General features: G+C 45.6%; 1 protein-coding gene across 1 annotated transcript in view; it reads left to right on the forward strand.

Annotated features, from left to right (window-relative positions):
* Positions 1-21,556, forward strand: part of CSMD2 (CUB and Sushi multiple domains 2) — a 575,735-nt gene that overhangs the window by 479,433 nt on the left and 74,746 nt on the right. The window contains exons 42-46 of the mRNA XM_074376903.1: positions 3,375-3,563; positions 6,802-6,979; positions 8,362-8,507; positions 19,944-20,024; positions 20,524-20,637. Coding sequence (XP_074233004.1) covers positions 3,375-3,563; positions 6,802-6,979; positions 8,362-8,507; positions 19,944-20,024; positions 20,524-20,637 — 708 coding nt within the window. The remainder of the gene's footprint in view (positions 1-3,374; positions 3,564-6,801; positions 6,980-8,361; positions 8,508-19,943; positions 20,025-20,523; positions 20,638-21,556) is intronic.

The following is a 21,556-nucleotide window of genomic DNA, read 5'->3' on the forward strand; positions in this document are numbered from 1 at the left end:
CCTGGGAGAGACTCGGGCCCCAGCCCTGGGTCAGCATGCCCTCTGGGGCAGACGCACGCCTCTCTCAGGCTGAGCTTGCTAGAGGTTCTCTAACAGAATGCCACACACCGGGTGGCTTCAACAACTGAAAGTTACTGTCTCACAGTCTTGGAGCCTGGAATCCCGAGATCGAGGTGTGGGCAGGGTCAGTTCCTTCTGAGCACTGTGAGGGGGATCTATGCCTCGCCTCTGTCCTGGCTTCTGGTGGTTTCCTGGCCACCGGCACTCCTTGGCTTCTGGAATTAACACCCCTGTCTCTGGCTTCATCTTCATATGCTGTTCTCCCTGTATGTCTGTCTGTCTCCAAATTTCCCCTTTTTCATAAGGACACCAGTCATTGGGATTAGGGCCCACCCTAAAGACCTCACTTTAATTTAGGCAAAGGTAGGTGAAGACCCTATCTCCAGATAAGGTTTCATTCCAAGGTACGGGGAGCGAGGCGGGGTGGGTTAGGACTTCAACATATGAGTTTGGGGAGGAGGCGATTCGACTCTGACAAGCCCCAAGCTCCTCCTCCTGTAAATGCAAGGTCTGATGACGCTTGTCCCCATTGTGACGGAACAGCTGCCCTAGGGCCTGCCCACACTCTGCGCGTCACCCCTGTGACCGGCACAGACCTGCCCACTGGGCTCGCGTGATAGGACCAGACACTCGCTGCATCCCCTGTGCTTTAAGCCCACTTTGTCCCTGTCGAAGCTGCCCCCTGAGTCCCTCGGGCTCCATCTGCTCCCTCCCTGTAGAGAAGCCCTGACCCCTCCCACAGGGCCCGGGTCTCGGGCTCAGCCCTTCCCACATGCACCAGGCCTTCCCCTTTGAGGAGCTTCACCTGGGTTCCTCTGCACCCAGGACCCTGCACCGAGGCTTCCAGACCACAGGCCCACACTCTGGGTTAGCGGTACCTGCACTGAGGTCTCACATGTCCAGAGGCCCAGTCCTCTGAGGACTTCCACGGCATGTGGAGGGTGGAAGCCAGGAGGAGGGGTTCTAAGGATGCCTGCAGAGCCCCAGTGCCTTCACCAGGGGCTGGCCCGACTGTGGAGACGCCCAGCGACGCCCACTGGGTTCCCACCCTGTGATGGGCTCCGCTCCTCTCTCTCACTCTCACCCCCTAGAGACTTCCCAGGGTCACAGGCCCAGCTACCTCCTCAGCACCATCCTGCAATGCCCGTGGGGCCACTCTTGGCATCGGGGCAGCTGCTTCCCCTCAGGACCGGACCTCGGCTTCCATTAAGCCTTCTCATCTGTGGTGACCCCCGCATCTCCGACTGGGTCATCTCCAGAGCCTGAGGTCGAGGGACCCCCACGGAGGCCTCCCAGCATGTGACAGGTCCAAGTCATCCCCCCGCCCAGTCAGCCCACGTTCCTTCACCTACTGGAGTTTTACCTTGTAGACAGGCTCTGACCACTCACCCCAAGTTTCTCCTTTATGCAAAGACCTGCTTCACGAAAGAGTCACCTGCCACCACGGAGGCTGTTTCTATCCAGTACGCCTAGCTCTTTGTGGTCCCTCAACTTTCTTTGGAAGAACTCTTAACTCCTTACTTTTCTCAAAATTCCTCCCGTCAGACACTCTGAACCTCCTGGGCTGGGGTTCTCCCTTACCCTTCTTCATCTAAATATTCCCGTAAAGATTTTAAAACAGCATAAACCACTGCTCCCCAGGTATCTAGTGTGACAGGCTTAACTTACTCCATTAAAATTTCTCAGCAGATTACATTTGTAAGAACTTAGCAAAAGGGAAAGGCAGATAATTGTTCCAAAATGTCAGGCATCATCATTATTAATACTTTTTAAATGGCCCTTCATTTGAAATTGTATCTGCCCCCACTGTAGCATCTCCCTTTGGGACAAACCCAGACAAAGTTAATGATTCCATTTCTTAGGGTTCATGTCTGCCCCATAGGCCCAAACTCTCCCTTTGAATCTTCCTCTGGTTTGGAGATTTTTCTCAATATGAAAGTAGTCCTGGTACCCTCATTCCGGTGTCTCTCTTTTTGAAAAGCCCAGGTCTTTCCACTGGAGGCAATCTGCAGTCCTATAAGAGAGACCCAGCCATGATCCTCAAGGCTACTTGAGGCTCCTCTGCCTCGCTGGGTCCACTGAGGCTTCTTCTTAAAGGCCCAGCTCATGCATTCAGCCACCTCCCTGGGCAACAGTCTCCCTGCTTCCACTAAGACTTTCATTTGCCAAATTGCCCAAACCCTCTGGTGCGGCCTGAGAGAGCCACCTCTTCCCTGGCTGACCCGCCCGCCCACTCGCTCTGCAGCTGCCCGATTTTTCAATACACCGAATTACCTTGATGATTTCCTGGTGAAACGTGCCCAGGTCCTCCCACCGGGACCTCCCTACACGATGCCGAAAGGAAATACATACCACAGCCGCCATGACAGAGGGGCTGCTGGGGACATGTCCACTTTGTGATCACGGTCATTTATGTTGTAAATGCGTGTGCTGAATGTCATTCACTTCCATGGCGCATTCATTTGGCCTCAGTGACTCCCACTGAGAATTCCCACTGTGGGAGCGCCCCCTCTGCTTCCACTGCTAATATCCCGTAGTGTGGGCCTAATTCCTGCCCTGAAGGCCACTCTTTGTCCCTCTTTGTCCTGTGGATCCAATTAATTGAAGGCCCTGCTCCATGGCATGCGCTCAGGCAAATCCCTCAGAGGCCTCTCCCTGTCGGACAGGCCGCAGCTCCTTCCACTGAAGCATCTCTGTCTGAGGCAGGTGCACCTGTTCTGGAAGCAACGTTCCTGTTCTTTGGAGGGACTTCCAAGTACAACAGTCACACGTTCCTTCCCACCCAGCTCTTCCCTCTCCTTGCCACAGGCAGGTGTGGCTTTTCCTCCCACCGAGTTTCTCCCTTCCTGACAGGTTCTAATTTCTCAGAGTCAGAAAGACCCCCCTCAAGACCTCACCCGACTGCTTCCTGTGTTTGTGACCTTGATGGTTGTGGTCAGGATTGGAGGAGAAAGCACATGAAGGAGCCGAGGTCCATGCTGAGCCTCAGCGAGGTGCTCAAAGGATAATGGTTCAGTCTAACCTGCTCTTCCCTGAGCCGCCTTCTCCCCCCGAAAACAATAATAATAGATAACATTGATTGCATTCTTGCCATGTGCAAAGAGCTGTGTATATAATATCCTACTTAATTCTCACAATAACCATTTTCTAAATAAGAAAGCAAAGGCGCAGAGAACTTGAGTAACTTGCCCAAAGCCAATAGCTAGAAAAGGACAAAGGCCCATCTGAGTCCGAGTCTTGGTTCTCCACCACTGTACTCTGATTGGGGACAAAACGCCCAGAGAGAGTAATCTTTTCCTCCTGATCTTTTCCAGCCTATGAACTTCAAGAGTGCCCAGACCCAGAGCCCTTCGCCAATGGCATTGTGAGGGGAGCTGGCTACAATGTTGGGCAGTCAGTTACCTTCGAGTGCCTCCCGGGGTATCAACTCATTGGCCACCCTGTCCTTACATGTCAACATGGCACCAACCGGAACTGGGACCACCCCTTGCCCAGGTGTGAAGGTATGTCCCTCCCTCATCCCTGGTGACTCTTTTTAGGGACACTGATCCAGAGCAGTTCCACACTCCACCTGCCTGCTCCATGGATCACCCCAGCTGGGAGGTCCCAGCAAACCTCATCCATCCTGTTTTCATACAGATGGGACCGAGTCTGTCCAGGGAGAAGGTCCCAGGGACAGGGCTCTGGGCCAACGCTAAGGAGGACCTGGAGGAGATGTGTGGCCCAGCCAAAGGAATACACGCTCAGCCTTTGGGAAGAGCCAACCCCATGGGCTAGGTGTCCCCAGTCAGAGGGGAAGACTCTGCAGGAGAGTGTAGGAGCCCACTGGTGTGTGGAGGGGTAGAGTTAATCACCAGTATCCCAAAGGGAGAAGAGAATAAAGTCTCTTTCTAGGAAATTCTTGTCCCTCTCGTCACACACCCCAGCTTCTTCTCCTTCTCCTACATGAGGCTAGAGAGATCTGAGCTGATAATATCAGGGAGCTAGAGGTGGCACTTTCTGCGTCTTCAGTAACCAGAACCAGGATGGAGGAAGACCAAGAGGTTGTGCTGCCCCGACCCCTGTCTGCACACCTCAGTTTCATTTTCCTTCCTTTTCTACCCTTGGAGCCCAGCGTTTTCCTGGAGGAGAAGCTGCGATTTGTCTTGAAAGGGGAAGGTTTGGCAGGGGGACAGTGGAGTCTAGGAGAAACTGCCCGGGCTCTGGAGTCAGATTGCCCTGGGTTTCATCCCTGAACCACCTCACCTCTCTGACCCTCAGTTTCTTCCTTAGTGCGATGGGGCTTCTCACCTCTACTTTGTAAGAGCTGAGAGGGTTCCAAGATGGTTCACGTAAAAAGCACCCTGAACGGTAACTGGCTCACAGATTATGAGCTCAAAGTATTAACTCTCCCTAGAAAAAGAGACCTTATTGCAGAACTGAGCTGTTCTGGTGTTGGAATATAAGACCATAATTTCTCAAACTCCCCAGTTAGTTTTCAGAGTCTCAAAACTATTCCTATGCGTAACTGGTGCATCATCCTGGAATTGCTGGTTGGTCACATGCTCAGGGACAGCCCTCACTGTGGACTTTTTCCTTTTGTTCCCTGTTTTCTCCTTTCTGTGGCATCACAGGGGAGAGGAGAGAGCAGTGCTTTCTTCATCAGACATCTTGAGCCGGAAGCCCTTTTCCCTCCTGAGAAAGTTCTTCCCTCAGCTTCTTGGACGCCATATTCTCTTGCTTTTCCAATTACCTTTCTGCCAACTTTTTGGTCATCTTTTTCTTTGTCCCGTAAGTGTTATTCTTTGAAGTTTTTCCCCTAGATTCTCTTCCCTTCTTTCATATATCCAGATGCCATCTGTACCTGCAACCTTTTTCTGTTTCCTAAGATCTGCACCTATGTATCCAATTCCTTACTAAATACCTTCAGTAATCCAGAGACATCTAAATCCCAACATATTCAAAATTGAAGTCATCGTCTTTTTGCCATTACATTGAAATCCTCGTGTAATGAAGGGCACCTCTAGTCACCTGCTTATTCAGCCATCGATTTGAGCATCTTCCTTCTCACTTATCCGATATTTACACCGAGTCTTGCTAATTCTATATCCTAATTACTCTTCACATGCATCCACTTCTCTCTATCCACTGCCTCCGCCTTAATCTAGGCTGCCACTGGGATGAGGCTCCTCACTGGGCTCCCAACCTTCAGTCTTGTGTTCCTCAGTCCATTTTCATAATGAAGTAAGAGTGAGCCTTCAAAGCCATCCATATACTCCAGACACTCCCCTCTCAGAAGCCAGCAAGGCGCCCCCATCTCCCTTGGGGGAATCCCAGCCTCCTGTGCATTTTGCAGCACAGCCTGTGCCCCAGGCCTGTCCCTGCATCCCTGCTGCTGTTCTCCACTCACAGACTTATGCTCCAGCTAAGCTGAAATACTTTCCATTTTCCCCACGTCCCGTACTTTCTTGCCTCTGGTTCTGAGCACATGCTCTTCTGTCCTTGTAAAACGTGGCTTTTCTCTCCTGCCTTACCTGTTTAGCCCTTATCCTCCCTCAGGTCTGAGTCTAAATGTGAATCCTGCCAGGATTCCCTCCCTCCTCTCAAAGGCTAGAGGAGGGGCTCCCCGACACATTCCCGTGGCATTCCATGGTGATGGCGTGCTCCAGCCTGTGCTGTAGATGCCGGTACGCGTGGCCGTGTCCCAGCAGATGGTGAGCGCCATGGAACAGAATCCTGTGCCATGGCATCCTTGCTGTCCTTTGCCTCCCTCAGCCGTGCCTGCCACTGAGTGGATGTTCGGTACACGGAGGAAGGATGGCGTGTCCATGCACGCCACTTTCAGGATACGTTTGCATTCGCAGGAACCCGGCCTCCCCTTGGAGGCGTTTGGATTCCTTCTTCTCAGTCTGGTCTGCCCCGCCCACATCTCTGGATGACCCAGGCCGGCCAATACGCTCATTGTTCTGCACCAGGGTTTTTTGCTCAGAATCTCTTTCTGTTCTCCTCCCTGGTGACTAAATATGAATGCCATGCAAGTGTCCAGGACTCTTCCTTCCCCCTACCTGAAGCCTAGATCAGAGTGAGTCTAAGAGTGAGGAGACCAGAAGACAGGGAGAGAGGATCATATCTCTGCAGCAAATGCCTTCTCCGTGAGCTGGTACCAGCGGAACACTACATGTGTCAGTTCATCTGACTGCCACCTCATCCGAGCGGGGATTCTTGTCCATTTTATAGGTGAAAAAAGAGAGACTGCACAACTTGTCTCAGGTCATCTAGTCAGTAAATGGTTTAGCCATGATTTGAACCCAACCTTAGCTTCACCACAAGAATCCTCAACTCTTAAGACCAAGAAGACTGGGCCAAAAATCTTAGAATAAAAAGAGAAAGAGAGATCATACCATAACTTCTAACCTCTTCTCAGCAAAAGTGCTGGAGCCCTGACTCCAACATTCCTAGGAAAGGAGAGGGGGTAGCCTTGGTGTGCCCTTCCTTCTGGGCAGGTCTTTTCCATGAGAGATAGAGGGGATATAGGGGTTGAGGCAGGCCCACGGAAGGCCCTGCACTGAAGATTGGGGACCACTCGGGCTGTGATGTGTCAGGAATGGTGAGGAAAGCCGGGCCCAGCTATCCTCAGTGCCGCCTCCTCCTGGAGCAGGATGATTGGTGCTGGGATCCGGGACCGCATTAGGAAGTCATCTGAAGTCTCAGGTGGGAGGTGACCTTCAGCACTCATCTGTGTTTGTGTCCTCTACCCGGCAGTCCCCTGTGGCGGGAACATCACCTCCTTCAATGGCACGGTGTACTCCCCGGGCTTCCCCAGTCCGTACTCCAGCTCACAGGACTGTGGCTGGCTGATCACCGTTCCCATCGGTCATGGCATCCGCCTCAACCTCAGCCTGCTGCAGACAGAGCCCTCTGGAGACTTCATCACCGTCTGGTAGGGCCAGCCGCCGTGTCAACAGCCGATGAGGAAGGGCATTAGCCAGGCTCTCAACTGGATTGCCCATCTATTTGTCCGGAAAACCAAAAGCTGAATGGTTTTAAGTGGCTGTCAGCCTCCTGGGTCTCAAATAAACACAGTGGAATGAGGACTTAGCTTCAATTAGTCCTTTATGACTCCTTGAAGGGAAAGGAATGGCAGGGCAGTGGCTCCCAACCTGGAGTCCTGCTAGGGGTCAGTCAAAGAGTCAAAGTACCAATGGATGTGAGAATAGGAGTGAGCATAAATGAGTCGACTTTTCTCAATATTTCCAGAGTCCAAACCAAGATTCTTCACTTACCTAAGATAACCTACCCAGACCAATGAATGAGCTTTGGGGTGGGATTTTGCGATGTCCCACTGGCCATCCCATGCTGAGCCAGCACTGCCAGCAGGACTGTCTGCCGTGATGGAAATGTCTTATCTCCGTGCTGTCCAAGATGGTAGCCACTCTCTCTCCATGTGGCTATTGAGCACTTGAATGTGACAAGAGTGACTGAGGAGCTGATTTTTAAACTTCATTAAGTTTTGAATCATTTAAATGTAAATAGCTGCCATGTGGCCTAGTGGTTACCAAACTGGACAGCCCAGCTCTGAGTTATATAGTTAAAGTATCTTGAGTTAACTTTAAAATGGGAATATGAATTATTAGTTGATAAGTGCAGTTTCCTAGACAGTTTTTTCTAAGCCACTGAATCTTTGGACAAATCTATACTTTAAAAATTCTTTTGTTTGGAAGTTACTGCCATTCTGGGAATCTGCAGGAGACAGTGGGAGTCTCTTCTCAGAATTTCCAGGGTTGGATAACTGTAACCAGACTGCCCTGGTTTAATTTCCCACTTAGTTTTCAGATGAAGGCTAAGCATAAATGGGAGGGGCTAGATAAGATTGCAGGGATGAAATCCGTTGCCCTGGGAAGGCAACCCGGGTATGTCTCTCTGCTTGGGGGACAAGGAAATTGGGCTGGCGTGTACAGCAGCATGAGCCACCCACACTTCCCTGCATCCTAGCCCCCTCCTAGTGCTGCAGTAAGACCCACAGCTCTGCCCCATGGCTCTTGCTTCTTGGGTGAGAGTATTGCCCCAAGAGCCTGTTAGGGAGGCTGGACTCGGGGAGAATCCAGTGAAAATGAGCAATCAGTGTTGGCTTTGCTGATTCTATCAACTTTGTTGGCCAACCGAGTTGGGAGATTGGACAGAGGAGTTCAGAGCATGGGGGGAAAGACAGTGTTGGGTGCAAGAGGAGCCACAGTCAGCCACTCACTCAAGGCCACTGACGCGCCCAGTGGAACAGGCAGCCATGGTGACTGGTGACATGTGGGACCTCCTTTCCTCTTGCAGGGATGGGCCACAGCAGACAGCTCCACAGCTCGGAGCCTTCAGCCGGAGCTCGGCCAAGAAAACCATGCACAGCTCATCCAACCAGGTTCTGCTCAAGTTCCACCGCGATGCGGCCACAGGCGGGATCTTTGCCGTTGCCTTCTCAGGTCAGTATGGAAGCCTGTTGGGGGGGAAGGGCCAGGCTCACAAGTCCAGCCTGGGCTTGACTCCTGGCCCCACCCCTTGCCAGTCATGTGGTTTGGGGTGAGTCACGTAGCTTTTCCACCTCAGGGTCCTCAGAGTTCTGAGAATTAAATGTGTAGCATGTGTGAGATCTCCCAGCACAGGGCTCCATAAAGGTGAGTTTTCCTTCCCCTCCACACAGTGGGGCACAGAGGTACATGGCACTGATCCTTGGTGCCAAGTTCAAGTTTAGAGGCAGCAGGGTGTGGCTTCTCATCCATCCTTCACATCAGCTCAGTGGTTGGGTTATCCGTTCACCTGTGTGCCACCTCGTCCCTTAGCACATTCCAGGGGGTTGTCGCATTCCAAAAAAATCCAGGGCCTCTGTCAACCCCGCAGGAAGTGCTGTGCACAACGAAGTCATGGAGAATTCAGGTTGAGGAGAATGAGCCATTCAGGTTGTTTGTCCTTATCAACAGCCTATGTTCTTCTAAGAGCCCAAAGTTATGGGCCTGGATATTTCCTCATTTGTGTTACAATGGACACAGCATAGAAAAGCTTATAGAAAGTTCTCTTTGAGCTTGCGCCTAGCTGTGGAATACAGTTTATAGTCTGTAGCACACGACACCTATTTGAACTAGAAGTCAGGAAAACATGACTTTATTCCTGGGTCCACCTCAGGCCAAGTGTCTGACCTTGTCTCTCCCCAGTGTGAGGCCTCAGCTTCTTCACCGGCGGAATGAGGGGCTTGGAGACTGTGAGCTCTAAGACTTCGGTGAGGTAGTAAGGCAGATATTATTACCCCGCTTTACAAACCAGGGAATGAGGGCCGAGGAAGGCTGGAGAACTTGCCAGACCCACACAGACAGAAACGGAACGAGAACACCATCCTCCAAGGCCTGCGCTATCTGCCCTGGTGGGGCTGCGCGGTGTTTCTGCACCACATGTGCATTTGGAGAGACTCAAATACACTCAGCCCCGAGTCCTTGAACAGGCAGTGATATTGAGACAGAAGGAGACAGAGACAAAAAACACTGTTAAGAGTGTAGGCAGCTCCAGCCGCCTTTCCCAGGGAGCCTGGGCCCAAGGTGCGCGCGTCAGGGCGGTGAGACCCCGCCCTCGCGGCCCGCCTCGGGACGTTGTTGGGCACACCCCTCACCCTGTTCATGGGACCCAGGCTTTGAAGACAATGCGGTTTGACTCTATGTGACTTGCTCACAGAGTGGTAAGAGTGTGGACTCCAGAGTCACACACACTTGGGTTCACATCTCTGCCGCACACCAGCTGTGTGACTGTGGGTCTGTCTTCTCACCTTTCTAAGCCTCGGTTTCATTATCCGCAAAATGGGAATATTAGTACCTAACCTCACAGAGTTAATGAAATAGTGCACGGAAATGCTTCGCTTTAGCACAGAGTGTAAAAGGCACTTGGTAAGTGGCAGTTTTCATCATCATCCACCATCATCATCATTATTATATTTCGAGATTACCGGGATCAGTATGACGTCACCTCAGTGCTAGATCGCTGGTTCCTGCTCTCGAGCCTTGACCTGTGCCAGGACCAGGGGAAGGAGGCCCAGACCTGCCCGCAGCCATCCTTGTTCCCGAGTTCTCCTGAGTCAGTCTGCCCAGGAGAACACCGCTCCTGTGTGTATCCTGGCCACAGTGCCTCAATGCCCTCAGATGAGATATGAGACTCAGGTGCTGGCTCAAACCATGGTGCAAGGCCTCATCACCTAGAGGAGCAGGCAAGGGCCAGAGCAAGAGAGGATGGAAGCCAGCAGGCCTGAGTGGGAGAGGCCCTGTGCTAGGGGCTGAGTGAGCAGGGAGGCTCGTTACACCCACTCATAGAGCTTTGGGTAAAGTGTGGAATACAGCACTGGAATACAGGAATACAAGTGTGTGCAACATCTGTGTACAGTTTAGAGAAGTATAAGATGAACCCTCACCACTGAGCCTATGAAAAAGAATACTCGTGCCTTTGAAGCCCCTGTGCACCACCTCCGACGCATCCCCCTGCCCCTCCACCCCAGAGTTAACCACGGTCCTGAATCTTTTGTTAAGCATTCATTGCTTTTCATTATACTTTTACTATGTGTCTCCAAAAATAGATACTGTTTTATTTTGCATCTTATTTCTGTTATGGAAATAGAATTGTTTAGTAAGTGTTCTTCTGTGACCAGCTTTCTTTACTCAAAATTAAGTTTTTGAAATTCATGCTGATGCATGTGACTATATTTAGTTCATTTTTCAATGCTATATAGTATTCCATTGTGCGGAAATACAGTCATTATCTAATCTATTGTTGGTAGGCATTTAAGTATTTTATTTCAAACAGTATGAGCATTGTTGTCCATTCTTTCTCGTGCACATGTACAAGAGTTTCTCTAGAATACATGCCTCTGTGGAACTGTGAAGTTGTTTAAGTATTCATGTTTTCAGTTTTACTAGGTAATGCCAAAGTGATCTCACAAAGTGGTTATAACAGTTCACACTCTTTCTAGCAACTGAGGTAGAGCTTCTGTTGTTCTGCATCCTTGCAAACACTGGGCTTTATTGGACTTATAAATTTTGGCCAAGCCAGTGGGTAGCATTTCACTTTTATGCTCATGATGAGGCTGAGCATCCTTTCATAACTTCATTGACTATTCATGCTTCCTGCTCTGTGAAGTACCTGCCCCCCCAGCTTTCTTCCTCCAAGAAGAGAGAGATAACAAACAAGTAAGCAGACAAATAAAACCTTGGCCATTTGTAACAAGTGCTATGAAAGAAACAAATAAGATAGCAAACAAAAAGGGAATCTACTTCATGTAGAATAATTGTGGAAAATTTGTCTTAAGAGGTGATATTTGAGACAAGAATTATAGAAAAAGAAGGAGCTAGACTTGCAAAGAGTAGGGCTTAGGACTGGGTTGGGAGAAAGAATGCTTGCCTTTTTGTAGGTGAACATTAGCTCTAAATAAATTTCTTTTCATATCAGAACCAAAAAAGAAGAAAAGAACCTTAAAGGAGACTTATGACAATATTCTATAGTATTTTTTTAAATTTAGCCTTCATCAAAACACGGTTTTGGGGTTTGTTTGTTTGTTGAAATACCATCAGTTGCAATGTGTCAGTTTCTGGTGTACAGCCCAGTGTCCCAGTCATGCATATACATATGTATATTCGTTTTCATTTTTCTTCATTAAAGGTTATTACAAGATATTGAACATAGTTCCCTGTGTTGTATAGCAGAAACTTTTTAAATCTATTTTTATATATAGTGGCTAACATTTTTAAATAGCAAACTAACTCCCAAATTTATCCCCTCTCACCCCCTTTCCCCGGTAACCATAAGATTCTTTACTAAGTCTGAGAGTCTATTTCTGTTTCTGTTTTATAGATGAGTTCATAGTGTCCTTTTTTTCCCTTTTTTTTTTTTTTTAGATTTCACATATGCGTGATATCATGTGGTATTTTTCTTTCTCTTTCTGGCTTACGTCGCTTAGAATGACAATCTCTAGGTCCATCCATGTTGCTGCAAGGGGTATTATTCTTTTTATGGCTGAGTAGTATTCCATTCTACAGTATTTTTTAAATGAGAAAAGAGGATTTGAATTGCAGAGAAAAATGCCCTTGGGAATATACAGTTTAGGAAATAGAAGCAAATTTTGAAAAGCATCTGCCTCCAGCGTAAGACTCTGGGTAACATGGACTCCAAATAAGAGGTATCTGGCTGAGAGATTAATAAAAGGGGAGCTAAATCTCTCCCCTGTCCTTCCTGAACATCCTTTCTAAAGCTATTAGATGGGATGGAGCAACGTAGGCACCCACACCTGCCAGGGCATGGCCCAGGCCAGGGTGTTGGAGGAGAGAAGGACCCACACTGAGGGGCAGCCTGGCATGGGGCATTGGAGCCCATGAGGGGTGAGAAGGTATCTATACAGGGACAGGGCTGGCATGGGATATCAGAGCTCAAAACAAAATAAGGGAGCGTCTGTGGAGGGTATCAGAGCCGAAGCAGAGTGAGAAGGTTATCCACAAAGAGGATCGATCAGAGCCCAAGTGGGGCGGGCAGGACATTCACTCAAGGGAGGAGTGGCAGTAGAGATGGGAACTTGGATCCATACAGGTGATTGATCAAATAAGTTAATATATTAAGGACAATAGAAAGCAGGTGTCTCACTGTCAGAGAGGAGGGTTAGAAATAAGAAAAGAGCAAACAGAATATACTCAGTGAATTGAATTTGAATTAAAGGTATCAGTGTGAGCCATGGTTTTCAGGATGTACAGACAGGTATAGAAGTAAATAGGGGTGTATGTGTGCATGTGTACACATACATATATTCCTTACCCCTTCCACTAAGAGGGCTTTGAAGCAATGACTCCTCAGTAGTAATGAACACATCTAGTGTCAGATATAGGTTTCTAAATACCACTTCCCACTAAAAATGGACCAAGGCTCAGTCCTTGAAGAAATGGCTGATTCCAGGACTAGGCAGAGAGAGTACAAGATGAGGCTGCAACATCTTATGGCAGAAAGAGAGGAAGTGCTCCAGGAATGATGGAGATATGCCAAAAGGACATAGAAGCTGGCTTCCAGGGGCGCCCAATGACCTTGATGGCAATAATTTGAGCATCATAGGAATTAAAATTGGTAACAAATTGTAACCTGTTGAGTAGACCAGGACACCACGTAAAACCACACAGACATTAATTACTGATTGAGTGAGTGATTGATTAAAAGTTTTATGAGGAACAGGACATTTATGAAGGCAAGAGACAGTGATCTGCAGATATTCCAAGAGCTTAAAATTAGTGTCACCCATGGTCTTAATTTGAACTGTTACTCAAGGATGCAGCCACCCAATGAAGGATGAACCAGTAACTCAGTAGCTTCGAACTACCTCCTCACATGACAATTATAAAGGGAAAAAGGAAAAGCTTCACAGTGAAGAAGCCTGGAGGACATCACCTTAATCAGGTGATCCAAGTGAGCATCCTCAGTAATGGGACAGACTGAAATCATACCCCACCTGATAGGATGCAGTGAGAAGAACCTAGTATCACTTATGGGATCGTCCCGTCAAAGATGCACAACCTGAATCTAATTGTGAGGAATCAGACAAACCCAAATTGAGGGTAATGTAATATAGTGTTACATACTAGAAATTAACTGGCATATAACCTTTTAAAGTGTAAAAGTCACTAAGGTCAAGGAAAGACTTTGCAACTGTTCCAGACTAAAGGAGACTAAGAAACATGACTGTGAAATGCAGCTTATGATTCTGAACTGGATTCTTTTGCTAGTAATGACTTTATTGAGACAAGTAGTAAAACTTGAACAGAATGTAAGGATTCAATGGCAGCAACATATCCCTTTAATTTCCTTTTTTGGTGGTTGTATTGTGGTTATGTGGAAGAATGTGCTTGTTTATAGGAAGTATACACTAAAATATTCTGTGGTTATGGGGTATCATGTTGGCAACTTACTTTCAGTTGATTCATGAGAAAAATATTGTGTCTTATGCTTCCAACTTTTCCTATATCTTTGTTTCAAGTCAAAATGTTTATTTACAAGGGGAATTAGCTATTTTAAAAGGAAGGTTTAAAAGAAATGCTGTTGCATAGTTTAAACTGACATAAGAATCAGCAAAGAGCAGAAATGGCATTGTAGAAAACAATTCAGAGATATGGAGGACAACCTAGAAAGCCCACATGAAGAGGGAAAAGGGCGAGGAACTGAAAATGATAGGGGAGAAGATGGTAAATAGAGACCCAGCAACCAAAGAACCAACGTACTGGTAAAAAAGTATTTATGAGAAAAAGAACCTCGTGGATGGAATAGAAATAAAGGAAAAAAACACCCTGAAGTGAAGGAAAACCTGCTCATATAGGATAAAAGAGCTCACTGTTTTGATACCAGGAGAAATCAAAAACAGCCTGGCTCATTTTCCAAGTTAGAAGGATGAGGGGGAGAGGAAATCTACTAGCATCCAGGTAGAGAAAGTTCACCGCAAGGAGCCAAAATCAACAATTCTCAGATTAATTATTTTCAGCATTTGATTCCACAAAATAAAAGGAGGCATTGTTAGAATGTTCAAAAGAAAAAGTTGTTGGGAGTATCACATGTGAAGGCAAGAGAGAGTCATTCGCAGATATCCAAGAGCTTAAAATTAGTGTCACCCGTAGTCTTAATTTGAACTGTTACTCAAGGAAGCAGCCACCTAATGAAGGATGAATAGAACTCAATAGAGAGAAGTTGCCTGAAAGGAAAGATAAAAACGGGAAGCAGTGACTAGCTAATCACAGATGTAAGTCTAATAACAATTGAAAATAGATTCAAAATAATGTAAATATAATAATTCTTAAAAGTTTAAAAATAGTAATTTCATATTAGCAAATGCCCAAGTAGTTAGAAAAGGGAGAGAAATGAAATGTCCTTCTCTTCCATGGGGGGTTGGATCAATAGATATTATTCAATCATTAACTTCTATAATTATAAAAATAAGGGTTCCAAGTATTTATTTTAGTCACTAATAAATTAAGAATAGATTATAGTACTTACAAATCACTCAAAGAAGAAAATTGAGCAAAACATAATTCATATATAAAAGGTAGAAAACAAAGGAAACTGTGTAGAAACAAAGATTCAGAAAGCACAGGATGAGCAGAAAATAAAATAGTTCCATTATTATGACAAATGCAAATGTATTAAAGCCCAGTACCTTATTAAAAACTCAAAGACTCTTAGATTACGCTAAATATTATAACCAGATTTTCCATACCAGGAATACAACTAAAACAATGTGACAGCTTTAAAATAAAAGTCTGGGCGGTGATATATTTGGCAAACACAAACAATAACAATTAAAGGAAAAAACAGGATTCAGAGCAAAAAGCATTAAATGGAAGAAGTGGATTCCTTAACATTAGATAATAATCTCTAATGATAATTTTTAAATAACAATTCTATTGGGAAGCTTACAGGAAGAGGCCACTTGACAGTGGGCAGTTGAAGAATACATATCAAAAGATTAACACAATTGATTAATTACAGTCGAAACATCTCCAGGTGTCTGCACAACTCACAATGGTCTCCTCAACCACGCCTCTCATGTGGGCACCTTTCAACTATGTTTGTACATCATGACATCTCTCCATGTACCCCCAACCCCAGTGACAGTAGCTGGAACTAAAGGTGAGCAACTGCCCCGACTCCAGCAGAGATAATCAGATGCTCTCTTTTGGGGACTTGAAATTGAACCTGAGAGATTCTGGTTCTGCCTGGACTTATCTCCTGAAGAGAGAAGATATAAATCCAAGAGCAATGGATCACCTATCTTCTACTGTACACGGAGACTGGGAAACAGAAAAGTCCTATGTGTACAAAGCGAATCTCCAAGACGCGTGGGAGAGTTTCCCAAGTTCCTGGTGGCCCTTCAGTTCTTTGTCCTCTACCTTTATGAAGTCTGGCTACAGATCCACCCTTGGGTTCCCTCTTCTCTGAGAGGCTTTTTTTTTTTGCTTATTTTGCCCTAAGTTGATTTATGTTACTTATACCCGAGGTTCCTAATTAACAATGATCTAGGACCCACTAATCCTACTTCTGGGAACTGTGCAAAGATATGTGTGTTAAGGTATTCCTTGAAGTTCTATTTATAACAAGGAAATTAGAAACAGTCCAAATATAAAATAATAGGAGAGATTGGGTGTACAAATTATGACACACACAAATGGAGGAAAATATAGTCATTAAAAATCATTCATGTAGAATATAATTCATTGACTACAAGAAAAGTTGATATTGTTCAGTGAAAAAAAGCATAACATTCTTTTGGGAGCTCCGATGATGGTATAACCAAGGGATGCAGTCATAAGGGAGGGACTGCTAACCTAGACCACAGCCACCCCTCCTTGTGAGGTTCTTGGGAAAGAGATATACACAAGGAACAATGACAAAGGAAAGCATTTTAGTATCAGCTGGGCTTGGACCCCAAATTCGAATGCAGAGCCCGGAGTCATCTGGTAAACTGAAGCAAACCATATGAACCACATTTTTCCTGAAGCTAATTTGGCTTTAAAAGCTTCAGATGTAAGGTCAATCCAACACACCCATCAGCATGAGGAAGAAGTATCCAGAGTCCATGAGAGAGAGTACAGTGTAATAAGGACCCACCATGGCTACTGCTGAGCTGACTGCTGCTTTACCTACGGAAAGGACCCCTCCCCGCTAGTTAGCATGTTAACATGTCCCGGAGTCTGATTAGGCTGTACCAGTGCCTCATCCCAGGGGAGCAAGAGGGGGAGGGACAAAAGGAAACAGGAGCCCTGAATGCCCCCCTGCCCTCGAGTTCTGTAGCAATAACATGGTAGCTCCAGTGTGTGTATTTTGGGGAGGGGAGTTGTCTGTAAAAGAGCAAAATTCATACACCAAAATGCTAGCAATGGATATGCCCAGGTGGTGGGATTTGGGGAAGTTTCATTTTTATTGCTTTTCAGTATTCCACCAAGCTTTCTTCATTGAGCAGAAATTTGTAATTTTAAAAATTCATGGTAAAAAGGTAATGGGAGATCACCCATTACAACTAACAACCACAAAGGTAAAATACCCAGCCTGTGTTTAAGTGGAGATTTCTTTATTGATTTTTTTCTGGGAAAAATTAAGTGTGTCTTAGAATGTTTTAGAAGGTATGTTTTAAAGGTAAGCAGGAGGCTGAGAATGGAAGGTGTCAAATAGGAAAAAAAAAATCTATAAAGGAAAACAGAATTGGCTAAATGAAAATTTAACACTTGTACAAATCAAGAGTGCCATAAATAAGTAAAAGCAAATGATAAGTTGGGAAAATAGATTTACCAGGCAAAGATCGATCTTAAGTATACATGAAGTTTTTCAAATTTGTAAGCAAAATAGAGGCAAAGGATAGAGAGTTAAAAAGGAAAAATGCAAATAGTCCATTAGTGAAAAAATATTTATCCCAACTAGTTATCAAATGCTAACTAAAAGGAAAGAAGTAGTACTCTTTTTGTTGTCTATCAAGTTGTCAAAGATTAAAATTGAGGACTGTTGGCCCATGGCTCTAAGTCCTGAGAGGGAGAGGACTGTGTTTACTTACTGTTGCACTGTTAGCACCTAACAGTGCCTGGTCCAGGGCAGGCTCTCAATGGGTAATATTAAATGGGTCAAGAATTATGGCACCCAGGGACGGAGAAACTGGCTCTCTGTTGATAGTATCTGTTGGAGCAATTTTCCTGGAGAAAAAAAATGGAAGCATGCATCAGATATAGCCTGGTCCTCCCTGGTTTATGTGAAATCAAAATGAAACCTGTTTGGTTTTCCCAAGAAGTGCCTCTCAGTGTTAATACTCACACTTCATAAAGCTATGTGTCTTTCAAAATGACATTTTTCAGCTGACACATCTGTAGAAAAACAAAGTGAAATCCTCCAAACAGAATGCAACATTCCAAGGAAAACTGCATGCAGGAAAAGTCTTACATTCTATTCCAGCCACAACTGGTAAAGGGTAAGAATGCCACGTGAACATGTGGAACTGTGTTCCAGGTGCTGCTGGTTCCAAGAGCTGTCACAATGTGACGTTCACTGTGAGGAGTACTCCCCCACCAGCACGGTCCTCAGCATTTTCTCGCCATGTCTTTCATAGCCAGTCCTTGTTTCTGCCCAGGGTTTCTGCCTCAAGCTGAAAAGTTTGCTTGGTGCCCTAAATGTCTATGGTGCAATATACGATGCGTAGAACCGCTGTTTTGTTACAACCACGTCAATCATTGGGTGGTCGTGTTTTAAGTCTTTACCTTCTAACATATTGTTCTGTTTCATATATATAGGTATTTTGTTGTTTTAAATATTTTGGGGGGTTTGGATTATGCGTTATAATTTTTTCCCATTGAAAGTAATAGCAAATAAGATCCTAGTTGGCATCTTTACACAGAACATCTGATTTCTGGGAATGGATTCCTGACATCCAGTAGGAGATGCCTGTACTTTAAAAAGCTCAGACACTTTCATCATCTGTAGTTTAAAAAAAGAGAAACTATAAAAGATGCATATATAGAAGGATATTATCACAGTTTCATTTTAAATTGCAAAACTTTGGAAACCTAAATGGTTAGCAGTAGAGTACCTGTTAAATAAATTCTAGAATTTATTTACTAGTTAAATAAATTTAGTGAGTCAAATTCTATGACTAAATCCTATGAAGTCATTTCAATCAGATTTTTAAAAAAACGTAATTCTGTGGGAAAATTCTTGCCATATAATAGTAAGCACACAAGGATCAACACAAAGTATACAATATGGTGCAAATTTTGTAAAGAAAAATACTTGTGTAGAAAATATAGACTCTGAGAATTTACACTAAAGGATTAGCAGTGGTTGTCTCTAGAAGGCAATGGATGAGTTTAACTTTCCTCCTACAGTTTTCAAAGAAAATCTGAGATTTTCTTTAGTAATAATGTGTTACATTTGTAAATTTTTTTTAAAGATTGCTGTTTTTAAAAAACATAGCAAGGGTCAAGGTGACATTGGGAGTAATAACAGCAACAGTGGTGGCAACAGCCACTAACACGTACAGCACTTAACTGTGTGCCAAATAAGGAAAGAAAGCCAAGTCATGACCCACACTGACCTTTGCCTCAGTATCACCCTCCACGCACAGTCTAATCTCTGCCCAGAGTGATGGCTTCCAGTTTAGAAAATGCACTGAAGCCAGATTGACTTAGGGCGCTCACCTAAGCCACACACAGTATTTAGATGCTAAGTCACAGGAAGAACATGGGATTTGAGAGCAGCCAGACTTGGATTCAGATCCTGCCTGTGCCACTTACTTCCTGTGTGACCCTGGAGAAGTAACTGAACCTTTCTGTGTCTCAGCTTCCTCGTAAGTAGAACACCTTGCAGGGGGATCAGCTATTGTGGGAGTTCAAGGTGACCACGTATGACAGTGCCTGACACATAGTAGGTGCTCAGTAAATGCTTCTGTCCCCTCCCCTCAGCTCTAGTCACAGGTGCTGCCCCCTCGGATCCTCTCTCCTTTATTGTGTCTTCCCCCTTTTTTTCATTTTCATATTCTTTTTCATTAAAGGTTATTGCAAGAAATTGAATATAGTTCCCTGTGCTATAAGAAGATATTTATTTTTTATTTATTTTTATATATAGTGGTTAACATTTGCAAATCTCAAGCTCCCATTATCCTTTGACTCTTGATATATGGTTCCTGGTTTTTGCATTGAAAGCCAACCAAAAAGAATGACTGCAGATAAGCAAAATCATCCTTGGCTAGCCCTGCCCTGTGTATAGATAAACACGCATTCATAGCTGCTGTGAGAATGAATGAGGAGTGAGGACATGAAGCACTGAACAAACGAATGACCATGTGCCCCAAGAATGATGTTCTTACACCAACTCATCTGCTTTTGTCTTTTCAGCTTATCCGCTCACCAAATGCCCTCCTCCCACCATCCTCCCCAACGCTGAAGTCGTCACAGAGAATGAAGAATTCAACATAGGTACCACCTCCCAAACCACCCAGGACAGGGCTAGCGAGGAGGGGTCGGGGAGTGGTGGGGGCTGGCTGGTGGGGCTCTTCTCCCTCCTGTTCATGGTGAGAAAACATAGGCCCAGTGCAAGAGTGTTGATACTCTGTCAACTGAGTTTCATCCCAAATACAATAACTCTTCCTTTTAGCCATATGTAGGCAGATGAGCTAGAAAAGCAGTTTTCTTCTGTGGCTCAAGTCCCTCTGTTTTTGAGAAATAAGTCCATGTGAGACACTATAAAATATCTCTAGAATACAGAACTTTCTTAAGCTCAGCAAGGTGGAGCTATGAGAGGGGAGACACAGTCATCTGGGTCATTTGATTGGAGATGAGCTAGTTATTAAGTCTGAACAGAACACAACCTGCCGCTGGTCGTCTTGCTTGGAAGTGGGCTCGAGGTACTGAGGGGTGCTGATCAGCCCTGCCTAGACGTCTCCAGGGAGTCCCCGTATTGGTCTCTCCTTGACAGGCGACATCGTACGCTACAGGTGCCTCCCTGGCTTTACCTTAGTGGGGAATGAAATCCTGACCTGCAAACTTGGAACTTACCTGCAGTTTGAAGGACCACCACCCATATGTGAAGGTAATTGCACTGAGCCACACCTTGGAATTCCTCCACAACACAGGCCTTGTTTTTCTCCTCTCTCTATCCTCATTCCCTGCCCAGGAAGTAAGTAGTCACTGGGCAAACGTTTGTTTGAATGAGTGGGAGAGTGATTCCTCTAGGTAAGTTCTCTGCACAGCTCCTAGGTCTGGGGCTGTGAATCGGCCATTGTGACCGCATTTCTGTCTTCCTTTTTTTCTAACTAATATTCCCTGGAAATGGCATATTGATCATTAGAAAGAGGAAGTTGTGGGATCTCTGGTAGGGGCAGGCGCTCACACACCTTGCCTTAGTGGAGCATAAGTGTACTCAAGGCCCTGAGTGCTGAGCGAGGCAACTGAGAGACCACAGTTGTCTTCATTCCAGTGTGATGCCTTGACCAAAGATGAATTTGCTTCTCTACGTTATGCCAACTAAGACCAAAGACAATGCTTTCCACTCATGAGGCATCTGACCTGGAGTTAAGATACCTAACTGTCCTGTGCCTCAGTTTTCTCATCTGTAAAATAAGGATAATGATATTACTTATGCCATGGGCTTATTATGAGGAATTAAATGGGTTAATAATGTAAAGCACTTTGGAACTATGCCTAACAAATTGTAACTGCTCAATGTGGGCTGTTATTATTGTTACTAGTTTTGCTAGTGCTTCCAGTGCTGTTGCTACTAACAGATATTTAGTAGCCCTTGGAGAAACAGGTCAGCTTCTCCTCCATCTCTAGGAAAGCAGGAGTAGGGAGACTGCAATATGGATTATTAGTGAGGACAAGAGGGGCCACAAGCCCCAGAATTAGGCTGATTAATGCGTTGAGAAATTCAGTATTTATTTCAGTTGAGTTGACCCATCCACATGCCAAGGGGCCAGCCCCCAGGAAAAGTGAGTAACAGGTTCATCGGT

Source organism: Camelus bactrianus, chromosome 13, assembly GCF_048773025.1.
Source record: "Camelus bactrianus isolate YW-2024 breed Bactrian camel chromosome 13, ASM4877302v1, whole genome shotgun sequence".
Taxonomy (NCBI): domain Eukaryota; kingdom Metazoa; phylum Chordata; class Mammalia; order Artiodactyla; family Camelidae; genus Camelus; species Camelus bactrianus.